The sequence below is a fragment of the Triplophysa dalaica genome, chromosome 20 (assembly GCF_015846415.1).
Source record: "Triplophysa dalaica isolate WHDGS20190420 chromosome 20, ASM1584641v1, whole genome shotgun sequence".
Classification (NCBI taxonomy): domain Eukaryota; kingdom Metazoa; phylum Chordata; class Actinopteri; order Cypriniformes; family Nemacheilidae; genus Triplophysa; species Triplophysa dalaica.
In genome coordinates this window covers 12,532,065-12,548,850 of record NC_079561.1, presented here as the reverse complement: position 1 = coordinate 12,548,850, position 16,786 = coordinate 12,532,065, and the positions used below count along the sequence as shown (strand labels likewise).

At 36.6% G+C, this 16,786-nt stretch overlaps 1 protein-coding gene across 1 annotated transcript; it reads left to right on the top strand.

Moving 5' to 3' along the window:
* The first annotated feature begins 2,389 nt into the window (after positions 1–2,389).
* On the top strand, positions 2,390–7,494 carry LOC130409245 (acidic mammalian chitinase-like). The gene is made up of 12 exons (XM_056733106.1): positions 2,390–2,465; positions 4,253–4,321; positions 4,406–4,432; positions 4,554–4,758; positions 4,841–4,897; positions 4,985–5,150; positions 5,668–5,792; positions 5,977–6,100; positions 6,257–6,439; positions 6,513–6,629; positions 6,830–6,962; positions 7,088–7,494. The coding sequence occupies exons 2-12, from the start codon at positions 4,297–4,299 to the stop codon at positions 7,270–7,272; spliced, it is 1,347 nt and encodes a 448-aa protein (XP_056589084.1). The 5' UTR covers positions 2,390–2,465; positions 4,253–4,296; the 3' UTR covers positions 7,273–7,494.
* Positions 7,495–16,786: the final 9,292 nt, after the last annotated feature.

Genomic DNA, 16,786 nt, shown 5'->3' with positions numbered 1-16,786 from the left:
GTGATCTAATCGAACCACAGGAAACCACATGGCCATCTAAGACCACATCCATGTTACCTGGGGAAGAAACGCCTGCACGGCCTTTGACCCAGAGGGTCAGAACAGGCCTACCCATCAATACCTCAAATGGAGAATATTTTGTCATTGAGGATGGGTTCATCTTCATTTCTGCCAATACGGCTGTGTCATGATTCTGCCCCATCATGTCATGTTTCTCTTGATCAAGTGGCAGGATCATGACAGAGACTTGTGTTTTGTGTAGAGAGAGACATGTCAATGCCTGTTTTGACATGTCATGCACTCTCTATGGTCTTGTCTTAGCCCCGCCCCCTCATTTCCTCATTATGGCTTAATGATTTCATGCCCTGCACCTGTTCCCCTCTCAATTTGATCCCTTTATAATGCCCCTGTGTTTTGTGTCCTGTGCAGGTTCATTTTGATTCATGTTGTGTCGTTCCTGTGTCTTATTCAGTTAAGTCTAGTTTAGTTATTTGTCATTTAAATTCAAGTATAGTCTTGTCTAGTATAGTAAATGTATGTTCCTGTCTACCTGTCATGTTTTAAACCTTGTCCTGTAATATTTATTAACTGACTTCTTTACAATGTTAAACGTGTCTTCTCATGCTTAACCTGGACAACTTGTAAAAAAACGAGTAGGGGGTAATACGTAGTATTTCTGTGCTCGATATACTCCCCCAGCGATCGCACAGGTTTCGTAAAGTTTTTTCGAACATATAAAACTCGTTTCGTAACAACTTTTCTTAGTCCCTTTTTGGAAAACTCTCCCGGAAAAGCACGCGACAGCAAGGAGAGCAGGAGAAGTAGCATGCGCAGACGTCACTTTCACTTGTGTTCAGGATAGAGAGAATATACATTCGTGAAGTTCAGGTGTTTGTTTGTTCTCTGCATTTGGGTGAAGAATGTTATATAAACGGTGGATATAACGCTGGATTTGGAGATCGTTTGAAACCGTACTATGGAGCCGTCCCAGCGCTGAAAGATCCGGACATGTTGTAGCATTTTATGTAAATGTATTTGATTTTTTTTTAACTAAAGCTCATCATAAGATTGACAACCGCCTCTATGGCAGATCTACTAATAGTGATCTAATATCTATCATGCCTCATTTGATTCTTTTTAGGAAATACAGGTTCACAGAATTCATTTCAATCCATGTGATTTAAATTGTGGTATCATCTAGGATTTTTCATCAAGTTTTTATTTCCTGTGCTGAACAAAAAAGGTTGTGTTATTTTCTTGCAAAACCTCCTTCTAACTAAATATATAGCATTAAGTTAAAAACTGATCAGGCACAAACCTTCATTTAGTTGAAGGAATATAATGGCACACTTTGTAAGCGGGGAAGAAATTTTTGCCTAACGTAAGTCAACACACTGTTTTATGGCTGTATTGGCAAAATGCCTTGATGCAGGTTACAGATACTTTCCGTATGTAGTGTAGATTTCTCGCCATCATGTGCCAAGTTAGTCATTAAATGACTATAATTATTTCCTATTGCATGCAGTGTTTTGAATTTGAGAGGCCCACGTCCTTTTGTTACTTGTAGTTTATGTCAAAGAGACGCAATGGATAATTAAAGGGTCGTTTAATGTGTGAAGTTCCTATTACATTCAGAATTCAATGATGAATTGAGATTTTTTTTAATGATTCACAGCTGTATCATTTATTTAGAAAATATCACAATGTCTTAATAAAATCGCATCTGTGATCAACTTCACCCATAAAATAAAGTTTGCCACACCGAACAGGTTCATCAGTTTTAAAGCACTTTGACTTTGTTTGTCTGAGATTCAAGGCAGTATATGTAACACCCATCTAACAGTAAGAAGAGGTTTTAACATTAGTGTTAAAAAAAAGGGTGAGGTTTTAGTTTTTTTTTGTCAGCACATGCACATTCTGTTCTTATACTTTACAAGAGATATTTTCATGGCTATAATAAAATAGGTGTGATTCATCTGTGTGGTTCACCTATATACACATTTAGTGCTACATTCATCTAGGTGTGTGTCAAGTTAAAATAAGCAATAAACAGATTCTCATCAAATATATGCATTTTGTGTTTGCCCCTTCCCTTAACATTTCCTTGGGCCGGTCGCATTAACTGCTTACAAGTCTTACAAGTTAGTAATCCTTTTTTTTCGTCAAAACTGGTCATAACTTCTTTAAGTCGCATATAAAGGTATTGGTCTAATTAAAATCTAAAAAGTAGACTTATTAGTCCTAAATAATTGCTTAACTTAGCTTATATGTTTATGCAAATGGCCCCTGGTGAGCTTATGTGATGAACACGCTTAGACAAGTTACTCTTGTTTGTTGACATCATTCATAATATCTTACACTGCTATGTGGGCGAGTCTACAAGACAGTACGTTTGAGGAATTGAAATTGAAGGAACTAGTTTGAAATCAGACAGCAGCTCGGCTTCATCTTCAGCTGTTCTGCAGGTACGTCAGTTCATGTTTTTTTTATTTTGTCTGCAATGCTTGTTATAATTTGAGCAAAGGGTCTGAAACGGACATCAGATCACAGGGCCCCAAACATCTCCCATAACATCCATTGTATTTGTACTTCATGAAGCCTAGGTTTCACTTTAAGTTACAATGTGAGAAGTATATTCAGTTGTATGGGATTCATTTAAAGTAGTTGGACCCATGTTCACATTTCAACAGCTTTTATATTGAGTAAACTAATGTGTTTAAATAGAATGAATATGAAAAACATCAGTCCTTAATGTGTGTGTACTTACTGTGTACTTACCCAATGAAATATTATTAAACAAACCACATGCAATCTTTGGTAACACTTTAAAGTAAGGTGCTATTTGTAAACAGTATAAAATGCATTCGCTAACATCAGCTAACAATGGACAATTTTGTTTTTCTGTGGATATTTATTAATCGCTGTTAAAGTTTGTTCATGTCAATACAGTTATTCGTGTGAGTTCATGGCTTATTAACTAACGGTAACAGTTACAATGTTTGATTTTACTTATGTATTAGTAAATGCTTAAATGAACAAAGTAAGATCAATAAATGCTGTATTAGCATTGTTCATTATTAGTTCATTTTAGCTAATGCATTGACCAATTGTTAACACCTTATTGTTATTGTTAAGTCCGAGTCTGTCACACAACAGAAAAGTGTGTATTTTACCACCCAGCCATTTGAATGGAGAGAAAAAACTATAAATTATGTATTTACTCCCTAAATTTACTCGTGGCAAAAATGACCCGAACTGTCTGCTCTCAACGCTCAACCTGAGTCCCCAGCACAGTAGACTATATGTGAATTATGTCAATACGTTTTACGGAGGATTTGAATTTGAGCGATATTCATCAAAAGATAATTCACAAGCAGGTTAAAAGGTATGCGTAGCCCTTTTTGTCATGCTGTCCGGGGAGAATACTCCGAACCCGGCAGTTTCTTCCGAACTCTGAGTACTCTCTCACTGTCTGGGGAGAATGTTCCGGGCCCGGTCAGGACTCTTATTAAAATACGGTCTACTCCATAGGATTATAATTTAAAACGGACGCTAGCAGCTTCGAAAAATGTGTCAAGTGTGACCATAGCCTGAGAGAGCTCTGTCATGTGTATTATCCATTCGTTAATACTTCTTAGTCTTTGTAATGTGTTTCAGCAATACATTTCAAACACTTATAATGTGTTAGAAACAATTCTGAGAATTCTCTTTACCGCGACTTTTAAGCAACACTGCAATTTTTCGACCTTAAAATAATGTCTCTAAATTATTTTAGTGGTAGAACAACTCTTAACCGGACAAATTCTTTTGCCTCCTAACTGCTCAAACCACTTTCTGTAAGTTGTTTGTTCGGGTCAGAAAACACAGCCCCGTCCATCCCCTGCCTACGGCATATGTCACATATTTTACCCGTAGCCTGGGTAGAGTTAGCCAACATCTAGTTATAAGTCAAAGGTGATGAAGAAACAGAGGGAATGATTGGACACGAGGCCGAAAACGAATCAATATCTGACAGACTTTTGTCAAAGCAGATGTATATTGGTTAGTTATAGGAAGTAAGCTTTGTTTTTGGAAAATTATGTCATGGAAACCCTTAAGAAAAGTTCAATTTAGTGAATGTAGATGGATCATTATGAGATTATAGTGTAATTGTGAATGATTCAGTTCATGTGTGTTTACATACAGAGGTGAAGTCTGAGCGTTTGGAGAATAAGAGGAAATAATATAACCAATGTCATTCTGTTTCTTACAGCAGGGGCAGACCAATAGTCTCTCTTTGCTGACATAACCCCCACCATGGCTAGATTCATTTGTTTAGCTGGTAGGTGACTGTTTCGGAAAATGGTTTTCAAATGAGTTTGATAGAGTTTTTTATTTTTTTAACATTTCGTATTTCTCTTTTCAGGGTTTTCTTTGGCACTATGTCATTTTGGTAAGTTTTGTATTATGAATAACAATCATTACTATTATTATTAGATCATATATTTATTTCGATATTAAAACTAAATATCACTTTCTAAAATCACACTATTTATTCTATTGTATTATTTCAGGATTGGCTTCCCAGCTAATATGTTACTTCACAAACTGGTCTCAGTACAGACCTGATGTTGGCAAGTACCTGCCGTCTAACGTGGATCCCCATCTATGCACCCATTTAATATATGCGTTTTCCATTATTAATCAGGCAAATCAACTGAGCACCTATGAATGGAATGATGAAACTCTCTACAGATCTTTCAATGGACTGAAGCAAATGTATGTTATCTCAGTCTGATATTTAGCAGTCATTATTTGCTGTTTTCAGAAGACGTGATGACACAAATATTTAAATTGACAGAAACCCCAGTTTGAAAACTCTCTTGGCTGTGGGAGGATGGAACTTTGGTACAGCTCAGTAAGTGCCCTGTTGAAATACAGCACAGTTTATTTATAAATATAACTGATTTTTTTTATTTACTGTATCATTAAACTCTTACTTTAGGTTTAGTATCATGGTGTCCACCCCGGCAAACAGACAGACCTTTATTCAGTCTTCCATCAATTTTTTGAGGACTCATGGCTTTGATGGTCTAGTCCTGGACTGGGAGTATCCTGGTTCCCGTGGAAGTCCTCCAGAAGACAAGCAAAGATTCACTCTGCTCTGCAAGGTAATTTTGGATTTACTCTTCAAAACAAACAGCATCACCACATTCAATTGAACACAATTTAGGTTTATTTCTATAGTGCCTTCACAATTTTGAAGCTGTGCAGAACAACAGCAGACACAAAAAACAAGATTGACAAATAAACCATACCAAGTTGTCCTATGGTGTGACAGCAAAAGATTATTTTAGATTTAATTTATTTTAAATTATTAGTATTTATCTGATGAAATACACAGCAAGTTATTTCAGAATTACAATGTAAAAGTTGTAACACTTTCAAATTGACTTTGAAATGTAACTATGATTTATACTCATTTTGTTTAATAACATGAAGACATTTTTATATTTTTCTGAATTATATTATTAGAATAAGAATAGCATAAAATAGGATAAGAAAAAAGTGTAATAATTGATTTGAAAATGTGCACGAATCTGAGCATTTCTTACGCCGTGTCTACACAGGACATAACTTGTAGTGGATTAAAAAACACATTTCACTGTGAATATGTGACTTCAACAGGAACTTCTGGAAGCTTATGTGGCAGAAGGCGATGCCACTGGACGTCCCAGACTCCTGCTAACTGCTGCTGTTTCTGCTGGGAAGAAAACCATTGATAATGGTTATGAAATTGCAGAAATTTCTACGTATGTTTGAAAAATACACATTTTTCACAATCATTTAAAGTCTCACAAAATTGTTCATATATTTTATTGATCATTTGGAGTCCTTAAATGCTGATTAAAAATATCCTGCTGTTATTAAACAACTTGTTTGAATATCCACTAGTAACTAATCTAATGCAAGTTGTTGTTGATTTTGGTAATGCAGGTATTTAGACTTCATCAATGTCATGACGTATGACTTTCATGGCTCATGGGACTGTTTCACTGGACACAACAGTCCTTTGTATATTGGGTTTGATGACACAGAAGACTACATCTACTACAATACTGTAAGAAAGCCGTACAACCTTTAATAACATGAACTGTTAAAAAGCATATGACATCATTTTGATACAAATCAAGGACATAGGGGGATGCAAAATGCAATGAATCAGAAACAAGCAACAGGAACTAAGGATAATCATTTATTTGCCATGACAATGCAGGATTTCGCCATGACATACTGGAGAGATCAGGGTGCCCCTGTGGAGAAACTGAGGATGGGATTTGCAACATACGGACGGACGTTCAGTCTGAGCTCCGCGTCCAGTAATGTTGGAGCTCCAGCTGATGGTCCTGCTTCATTGGGAACATACACCAGAGAGGCCGGATTCTGGTCCTATTATGAGGTCTCACATTCAGGCACAGTTTGATAAAGATGATCTCCATTAACTTGAAAACTGAATAATTATTATCCATCAGATCTGCACCTTCATTAACGGATCAACAAGACAGTGGAGCGATGATCAGAAAGTTCCATATGCACACAAAGGAGACGAGTGGGTTGGCTTTGACAACCAGATTAGCTACGAGACAAAGGTAATTATACACTGCGAAGTTAAGCCTACATTAGGAAATGCCTGTTAGTTTTCAAACATACAGAACATGCTGCAAGGTAAGGCAGGGTTATGAAAATAGCACAAGGTATACACTATAGTACTTCAAAGGGCTTAACATGAAGATAAAAAGGCATAAAACCTCAAATTACATTATGAAATACTATTCTGTTCATGCATCAGGTTCAATACCTAAAGGAAAATCAATTTGGAGGAGCGTTTGTCTGGGCTCTAGATCTCGATGACTTTACGGGACAGTTCTGTGAGCAGGGCAAAAGTCCTCTCATCACCCACCTGCGTCAGCTTCTTGAAATCGGTAATCTCCATCCCATATTTGATCAATAATAATCATAAGTAGTTTGACTTGACTTTATAAACAAAGTTTGTTTAAACCAAAATAAGCATGTAATAATCCGTTGACCATCTCATTCTCCTTTCCAGAACATATCCCTGTTAATGGCTCATGTGCAGGCAGGCCAGATGGGGTGTACGTAAACCCAGCTGACCAAAGGTCCTTTCTTCATTGTGCCCATGGCATAACTTTTGTAAAGCCATGTCCTTCAGTGCTCGTCTTTAATGTCAACTGCTTGTGCTGTGACTGGCCTAGCAGTGTGAATGGGCCTTGACCGCACCATGTCATACGATGTAGTGTAACGCTCCTGTCGAGGAGAAATGTATGAAAGGTTGCAGTATAGATCCTTCTGGTGACAATATTATATGGTGCCATTTTTATCCTAAAATACTTTCTACAATTGGGAATTACGCACTTTACCTTTATTTCTTATATTAATACTATGCTATATTATGCAAGTCTATCTAAACTTTCTAATTAAATCAACATGACTTAAGATCGCAAGGTTGTTGTACAGTCTGTTATTCCATACATAATGTGATTTATGGGGTTTATGATTTTTTTATGGTTTTCTTTATTCGTCTAACATAGTTGGTTTGGGTAAAAGGCTCTAATAGGTAAAGTAAAATCTGAATGACTACATTAGTAATACAAGACTGAAAGTGTAATTTTTATTTGTATTTATTGTCATTGAGATTGAGATTAGACCATTGACGAGGACACAATGACAATAGGATGGATGAAGGTGCTGATTTTGTCCTTTTAAGATTTATTTTTATGGGACATTTTATTTACTGAATTAAGTAATTGAAATGAGAATTAAATTTAACCATTGAAAAAAACTACAATCGTATTGTAAAGAGTGGAACCTATTGGTTATGATGCAATAGTTGTTTACACATGTGATTTTGTGACATATGGAGCAGATTACAGTGCAGCCGCTATTTTTCGGTGATTTGAATCATGTGTGTTTTGGTTAAACATTGTTGTCATACAGAGTCTGTGTTTAGAGGAAATAATATAATGTTATTTAGATTTTTACAGCAGTACAGACAGAGCTGAAACAACAACCACCGGATTCATTTTTTTGTCTGGTAGGTGATTGTTTTGTTAAAACAAATTCCAGGAGTGGAAGTAACGCATTCCAACTACTCAATTTAGTATTTTTTTTGGATACTTGAACTTTTATGAATATGTTTTAAGTCTGTAATTATACTTGTACTTTGTTACAAATGAAGCTAATTGTTCTATTTCTGTACTGTTAAAATCACTCTCGCTTCTGAGTACATTTGGAATTAATATTCAACCATTGACGGGCGTTTAAGTCAATAAAGACATCTGGTCAGTGTCAATAGCATGGTGGTTAGAGTGCCGACATATAGTGCTATTATGCTTGCGGCGACCAGAGTTTGATTCCGGTCTCGTGTGGTCCTTTGCCGATCCTGATCCCCTGCTTCTCCCAGGACTGTATTGTGATAGGATAGTGGAGCAGTGACAAGAAAGGCAAAAAAAAAACCAAGATATCCGATCGTACAAGGACCAATAGATTTTGGATATTCGGCCGCTGCCAGGGTTGCCAACTCTGCGGGTTTCTTGTGGAATTGGGCAGCCTTTTTATACAATAATTTTTATAGATAGCCAAAGTTTGGTTTGAGTACTGCCTGGCTGTCTTTTTATTTCATCGAACAGAGGGGAACATCATCTGACAGCAATATGCTTTGCTATGCTTTGACTATCTTAGATGTCATAATACCTTTTCCTGCTATGAAAGATAAAAAATATGAGCCTTAACCTCTGTGAACCTATTTGCATTGGTTTTGAAAGTCAGCAGTGCATATGTGAGAAAAGTATGAACTTTCTATCTCATGGAACACAGGGGGAACGGTATGTGACAGGAGAATTCTCAACTGTGAGAGAACGTTCTCCCTGCAATAGCTGGCAAATTTGACCCTTGATGGGCTTCACTTTCAAGCGGGCCTGTAAAATTGGCCTTAGGGAAATTATTAGTGCTTTGGGTTTGACATGGGCAGGTTGGTTCCCAGAAAGTTCTCATAACTTTGGCTAACATTCCCTACAGGTTATGTTAATGTATTAAAGAAAACATTTAAATATAATGTTTAACTAATGTTGATAAAAAAGATTGTATAAACGTGAACTGGGAAAAAACATTTCCATTAGAACATTCTAACAATCTTTTGTGAATGTTGAAAAGGCACAAATTAAATAATGTTCTATTTGAACACATTGTCACAATGTTTCATAACAACAAAGTAAGAACATTTATGTTTTAATGAGATTATTTAATGATGTGATAATGAGAGACAGTGTGAGTAACTGTGAGCCGTGAAGAAAAGACCGTCATTACGAGACCAGGCCTTTTGTCATCAACAACACCTTTACTCTCTTGTTATTTTGGTAATATATGTTATTTTGGTAATATAATATACTTCCTGCACCTTCTGAACAAGCACCTACACAAGCTGCCGTTCAGGATGCTGATACAGAAGCGCATCTTGGGCTCAGTTCGTCACCAAGATTGGTTCGTGCCAATCGACCCGTAGGACGCATACTCTTATGTCTCCATCCACTCTCGACACCGACAGTTCCTGCTGTTCGCATTCGAGGGAAGAGCGTATCAGTACAAGGTCCTGCCCTTTGGCTGGGCCCTGTCTCCACAGGTTTTCACCGATATCGTGGAGGCCCCCTTAATGCCCCTCAGGGAGCCAGCCGTGCAGATACTCAACTATCTCGACGACTGGCTTATTGGCACACTCTCAATATGTGTTGTGTACGCACAGGGACCTTGTGCTTCGCCACGATCTGGGCCTACGGGTCAACTGGAAAAAAGCAAGCTCTCCCCAGCGCAAAGCTCCTCTTATCTCGGTGTGTAACTAGACTCTTTCCGTATGTAAGCACGTCTACCCAACGAGCATGATATAAAGATATAAAAAGCTTCCCATTAAAATGAGTGATACTAGAAAAGTGTAAAAACATTATAAACACAGAAAATAAGTCAAAACTTTTTCTGCCCTCCTTAAAGGAGACAAACTGTTCAGTAATGTCCAGCTTGTCAATCTTCTCCTGCCTCTTTCTTTTCTGCATCTTAATGATACTGCGTGACAAAAAGACAGTGGCTTGATAGTGACATGGGTCTGACAGGACTGTGACTGAGACTGGTAAATTTTGCTTACTTGCGCCTTGAAAACGGGAGATATAAAACAAACCAAAAAAAAACAATGTCCACACAACTTTATCTCTGGTGGTATACTGAATGTAACAATTTACTGTTTTTAAACATTACAATCAAACACAACAGGTAAGTATCCACAAAAGAATTCAGCTAAAAAACAATGCTCAAAATATCAAAATCAATTGCACTGGCAATAAACCCATAAATACACTGCTTTTAAATTGACAATTTGTCCCTCCTCCTTGTCAATTCCCTGCCCTCTTCATCACAGTTACTTTATACATTACATGCCACATACATTACCGAATTTAGCTAGCTGCTGAACAATAACCCAATTAGCAATTAGTATTAGTCTAAAAAACTAAATATAATACAGAAAACTCTCGACATGTCAACAAAACATAAACAGAACATCTTCCCAAACAGATATGAAGGTTATTTAAAAACCTCGAAAGCATAAACACTTATTCAAAGTACATCGAAAAGGGAGATGTAAATAACCATAAGTTCCCGCCTACTCAGCACGAGCTGACCGATAAATCTGATACACACCAAGAGAGGCGGGACTTAAGGCAGAACAGCCAATCATCAGCCGGTCAGACTCAAAGCTGGTGTCATGTTTGAGAGAGAGCGCAGACACAGAGAAGCCAGTGAAACGGAGGAGTGACTGCTGTAATGCATTTGTGCAAAACTGCAGAAAAACTGCAGAAAAAGTGTGAGTGTTGAATCTTCTCAATGAGAAAAGTTTGGGTGTTAAAACCCCATGGGTGCAACGCCCCTGCTGACACCATACACGGATAACAGACCTATAAACTACAGTGCCAGCAATGCCAGGGTTGTGGGTTTGATTATTATAAGGCACACAGATCCTAAGTGGCTTTATCAATACAGCCTTTATAAATATTTCTTTTTAGGACACTCTCTGCTCTTCTACAATTTACCATCTGCCTTTGAATGTCACTTTATCCTCTGTCCTGCCCCGCCCCTCATATCCCATAACCGCTGCAGTCTGTTCTTCTTCGCTCTGTTCTCAAAAAGCCAGATTGAAGGATGCAGGACTGTCTGGTCAGGTACAGTACACAACCTAATCTCTTATTTGCTTTATCTTCACTATAACAGAAGCATGCCATTCATTCATCACATGCATCTTGCTGATGTGATATGAGATTTTGGTATGGATGTTTGCTACTGTTCAGTGCACTAGTTGTGGGTTTAAGTAATCTGTTTTATAGGATTTTTTGGTTTGAGATGAAGTCTTTGTGACAGCTTTTTGTTGGGTAACTTTTTCTGCTCATAGCCAAATATTAGAGATAAGAATTTAAAGACTTTTTTGCAAGTGATAGGTGAAAATGGTCCCTTCGGTGCAAATGTTTATATCAAACATACAGCAAACTACATCAATAATTTATTAAACTTTTTTACTTGCAAGATACATTGGTTATCATGGTATGAGAGCTTAAATAGTGTTTGTGCAGATATTGAAAGCAGATGCCTTTTTAATGTCCTGTTTTAAATGTTCATTTTTGATCATCAATCTTTTATACTACATTATGGTTGTAATGCTAAATTTTCCTGGTAACAGATTACATTTGGAAGTATAGACTGGAGCTTTACTGTGAATGCTGCTTTAAAAAACTATATAATTTTCATAAATAGCCATTATTTTAAATATATGTTATTATATTATTTACTGCTCATTATACAGTATATATCAAATTGTATTCTTTTTTTATAAAATAATTTCAGACATCCTAATTGTTAATATGCACAAACATAAACGTTTTTAAACAAACAAAGTTTTGCAGAATTGTTGTTGAGCAGTCGACCAGTTTCCATCATGGCCAACGAACATCTTCATTCAGCTTCGTGCTGCACAAGATCTCGCGGTAAATGCTGAGAACGTGAATATGATTGCTAGTGAATTGACAAATAGGCCTACTCTTGTCAAGTCAACTTACAAACTAGTTGAGACAGTTAAATTTAACATGTTTATTTGAATGAACAATTTCAGAAACTGCAAGTTGACTTAATTTAGGAAATTGAGTAGAAACAAATAAACTGCTAAATCATTTTTTACAGTGCATGATTACAAATTCATTGTAATTTCAATTTCATTTTTTGGTATATGCATTGTTTTAGCAGCAAAGAGACAGGATTGTGTACTATAGCATTATATCAATAATGATCTGATATCTCCCTGTGGCGGTGTTGTGTGTTTCTCACTAACTCAAGACCACATGTCCATCAATACACTGCTGAAGAGAAAGGGTGGAGAAAACATGCCGATTGCTAAGTGGTCTGATTTGCTATTAGCCAGAATGCTTGCTCATCTCTTTTTGTTCGTCTCTATGGGACTGGATGTCTTCTGGAGGGCCATGATTGCTTTCAGAGGAGAAATTCTATACTTATAGATATTGACCTTCTTTTTCAGCATGCTGGTGCAATCTGTTCAGAAAAAGACTTCATTTGATATACCACATAATCATGTTTAGGTTATTTTTCACTACAAATAATTTTATGACAATTAAGAATATTCTAATTACTGTAATACCAAAAAACATGTTAGTATCACAGAAGCATTTGATGTACAGCCTTTGTGCTGTATTTGTTAAGTAAAACAAATAGCATTATTCTCATTTGTGTAGCAGTGAAAAATTATAGTTTTAAACTAATGAGAAACTACTAAGAAACACCACAGAGAACAAAATATGGGGCCATGAGCTTAATTCGTATGCAAACAATTTTTAATGATAAAACCTCAAAAGGCCTAAATATAGCATTTTAAAAAAACATAAAAGCCAGCACTTTGTGTGATGGACAAAAAGTTATTTTATGGAACCACATTATCATTGAGCCTCACACAAGGTTTTGCTCAACACGTTTATAAAATTTAAACTTGAATTTGAAGATCTGTTATTTTGTTCGCTGTTGTTACTGTTACGATTTATTTTGAGTGACTCCTCTCACAAAAAGTATAATTTAAGTTAAGTTATTAAGCATATTTCGTTATATCTCTGTTTTCTGAGAATGGAGATGACAGTGTAAAACAAAGGTGAAATATGTAAAATACAAAGCATTTTGGGGAAATTTAAACATAAACAACTATTGTTTTGCACATCATAAACATAATAAAGACTTTGAAAAATAGGCAAAATAGGACCCCTTTAATTACAGTATAAGTTCAAGTATGTAGTAAGTATACTAAGATCATTGTACTTTCAATGTAGTATATTTGTACAGTAGGTGTACTTCTTCAATAGATACTTTGCACTAAGCTGACCCAGTTTTCAATGTAAGGTAATAGTATTAAAGTGAGTACACAACTAGTCATCAAAAAATCAAAAGATAGTATAGGCCAAATATATATTTCTGTCAGTATAAGATCTTCTGAACCGAATCGGTGCGTTTGTATAAGATAAATATCCATATTGACAGCGCTATCAATCCCTCGACTGCCATGAACCTGAGGCTTGTTTTTCAGCAAATGATGCAGGCGTGTCGTTAGTTCCTACTGTATTTTTGTGCTTGTTCCAATAGGATGCCACCTCCTCTACGCGGGAGCTTTCTTCAGCGAAACAAAAACAACCTCACTGTTCACCTGCAGCCGAGGGATAACAGAAACTAGACATCAACATTAATAGAGCTGTCAATATGGATATTTCTCTTAAAAAAACTCGTCTATTTGTACATTTGTCAATACCACAGAGCACTGTCGAGCAGGTCTTTGATTGATGGATGCACTTTTTGGAGCTTCAAAAGTCGGCGCCATTCACTCCCATTCTACCGCTTGGAAGTCAAATGATACATGGTATTATAACTTCGACTGTATTGTTCTTCAAGAAGAAAGTCATATTCAGTCAGAATGCTTTGAGGCTTAGTAAAACATGGGCAAATTTGATTTGCTGGTGAAATGTCACTTTAACTTTAGGAGTTGTGCATAGAGTTTATTATCTAGAATTTACATAAAAATTTGATTGAAAGTATTTATTTTGTATTTAAAATAATTATACTTATAGGACAATGAAATAATCCAAAGCGACTAACAGAGAGTTCAAGGTGCAATAAGCGATATGTCATACAGGAGCAATAATACAATCGGTGCTAATTCAAAGTAAAATTAGATTAGATTAGATTAGATTCAACTTCATTGTCATTACACATATACAAGTACAGTGTAACGAAATGTAGTTTAGGTCTAACCAGAAGTGCAATTAGCAAGTGCAGGATATACAGTGTGAATAAATACAAAATACAATATTAGGAAAATACTATACAATGGGCATGTACTATGAAAATATGACAGTCGGTATGTACTATGAACAATATAAACAGAAGGCTTTATACTGTGAACATTAATGTACAGGTGGTTATGAACAGATAACAATATAGACTATACAATAGTGCAAGTGACTTGAGTGTGCATTAGTTACAGACATTAGCTATTAAAGTTACAGTGCAGTAGATGAGTTGATGCGGTTATTAAAGGTACGGTGCAGTACATGAGTTAATGCAGTTATTGAAGTTATAGTACAATACATGAGTAGATGCAGTTATACAGTTACAGTGCAGTAGATAAGTTATTGCAGTTATTGAAGTTACAGTGCAGTAGATGCGTTAATGCAGTGATTAAGGTTACAGTGCAGTAGATGAGTTTCACAAGTTTCAGAACAAGTTTCAGTAAAAGCTAGACCAATACCTGTTGAGAGAAAGAGAGAGGGTTAGTGTTTTTCATTTGTCTGTCAAGTCTTCACAGAAGAGATGGGTTTTAAATTAAGAATGTTGTGAGAGATTTGGTTGACCGGACTGAGTTAGGAAGAATGTTCCAACAGGAGTTGTGAAGGCGAATGAGCGGAAAAGCAATTTACTACCCTTTTGAGAAGGCGTTTGCTGAACACAAGGTTCTTGATGGGGTGTAGGAGTGTAGGAGGGTGTGAAAGTATGCCGGTGCAGATCCAGTGATAGTCTTGTAGGCAAGCATTAGTGACTTAAATCTGACACAGGCTTCAACCGGTAGCCAGTGGAGAGAGATGAAAAGATGTGTCACCTGAGCCCTTTTGGGCTGTTGGAAGATGGCGTGCTGCAGCGTTCTGAACCAGCTACATGGTTTGATAGCCTTTGCAGGAAGACTAGCAAGGATAGCATTGCAGTAGTCCAAACTTGATATTACCAGGGCCTGGACAAGGAGTTGTGCCGCATGCTCAGTGAGATAGGGTCCAACCTTTCTAATGTTGAATAAGGCATATCGGCATGACTGCGTAGGCTTTGCAATGTGATCATTGAAGGACAGCTGTTCATCAAATATGCCCAATTGGCACTAAGGGGCCTAAAATGTGCTAAGAAAACATCGCCCACACCATTACACCACCACCATAATTGCATAAATGAGAATTTGAACAGGTGTCCCTAATAATCCTTTAGGTGAGTGTACATCGATGGCCATTTAAGGTTCTTTTCTACTGAGCACACAACATTTCTAATAACAAAACTGATGTCATGTGAATGACTACTGCATATAAAATTGACAGATGTAACTGTCCTTCTATCATGTTTTCATGTCTTTCATGTCTTTCATTTTCCCTCTTCGTTTCATGTCTCAGGACTCATATGATCCCAGTGAGGGATGATGAAGCGGAGTCTCAGAGGAAGGCCAAATCACGACAGGCCAGACAGACTCGCAGAGCTACACAGGTGTGGGCCAAACATAAAAACTGATAAGGTCGCAGAATATGCCACTTCTCCAGTGTTTTTATTAGAATTATATGTTAAAGTAAATTTTGTTTGACTCAACTTCAGCATAACATGTCAACGTATACAAACAGTAACTGTAATCCACATATAATCCAAAGTATTTGGCAGGAGCAATAGTCCATATTATACTTTAAAAATAAATCTTGTTTCTAGGGAGTTACACTTTCAGAGTTGATGGAGGCAAAGAAAACCTTCAGCCCATCAAAGTTGGATATGGGATCAGATGATGTGTGTAGATCCACTGAGGGAAAGTGTTTTCAGAGAAGAGTTCATGAGGACAGAAGAGAATTCAGCTCCTCTTCACTGATGCAGAATCAGCTATCTGAGGAACACACAAGTCACGAGTCCACCCGTGAACATCTAGATGAGGTGAACACTAATACAGCCATTCTCAAACCTAAATGCATTTTAAAATTATGAGTTAATAAATCATGAGTTTTCTTTGTTGGATGGATAAGGATAGTTCTTTCCCAAGGTTCATTCGGTTGTTAGTTCTTCACACTTAATATGACCATTCTTTTTTTTAAATATGTTTTTCTTATTTTGTACGGTATATCCATTGTTTTATTATTTAAAATCTAAGTTGGTGTGCCTTATTAAATTATTAAAAACAAATGTGTCTTTGGAAAATGTTCTGTTTGAAATATGTGCTGTTTTTACTGAAAATAAATACCATTTGTTTTAATATTTTAATTCATATTTAAATATGCAATTTAATGTTTTATTCTAGTGCAATTTATTCATATTAATTTATTCATGAAGCAAGGGAACTGGAAAAGAAGATCAGCGAGGAAATGTGAGAGATCTTCATTTTGCATCTCATCAGTCAGAGGAGCCTGCGGCTTCACTG

Excerpts from the sequence above, each read along its gene's own strand:
- LOC130409245 (XM_056733106.1), top strand. The coding sequence starts at position 4,297 with ATGGCTAGATTCATTTGTTTAGCTG. Across the intron at positions 4,433-4,553 it reads TTTGGCACTATGTCATTTTG|GATTGGCTTCCCAGCTAATA; the intron begins GTAAGTTTTGTA and ends GTATTATTTCAG. Across the intron at positions 4,898-4,984 it reads TGGAACTTTGGTACAGCTCA|GTTTAGTATCATGGTGTCCA; the intron begins GTAAGTGCCCTG and ends CTCTTACTTTAG.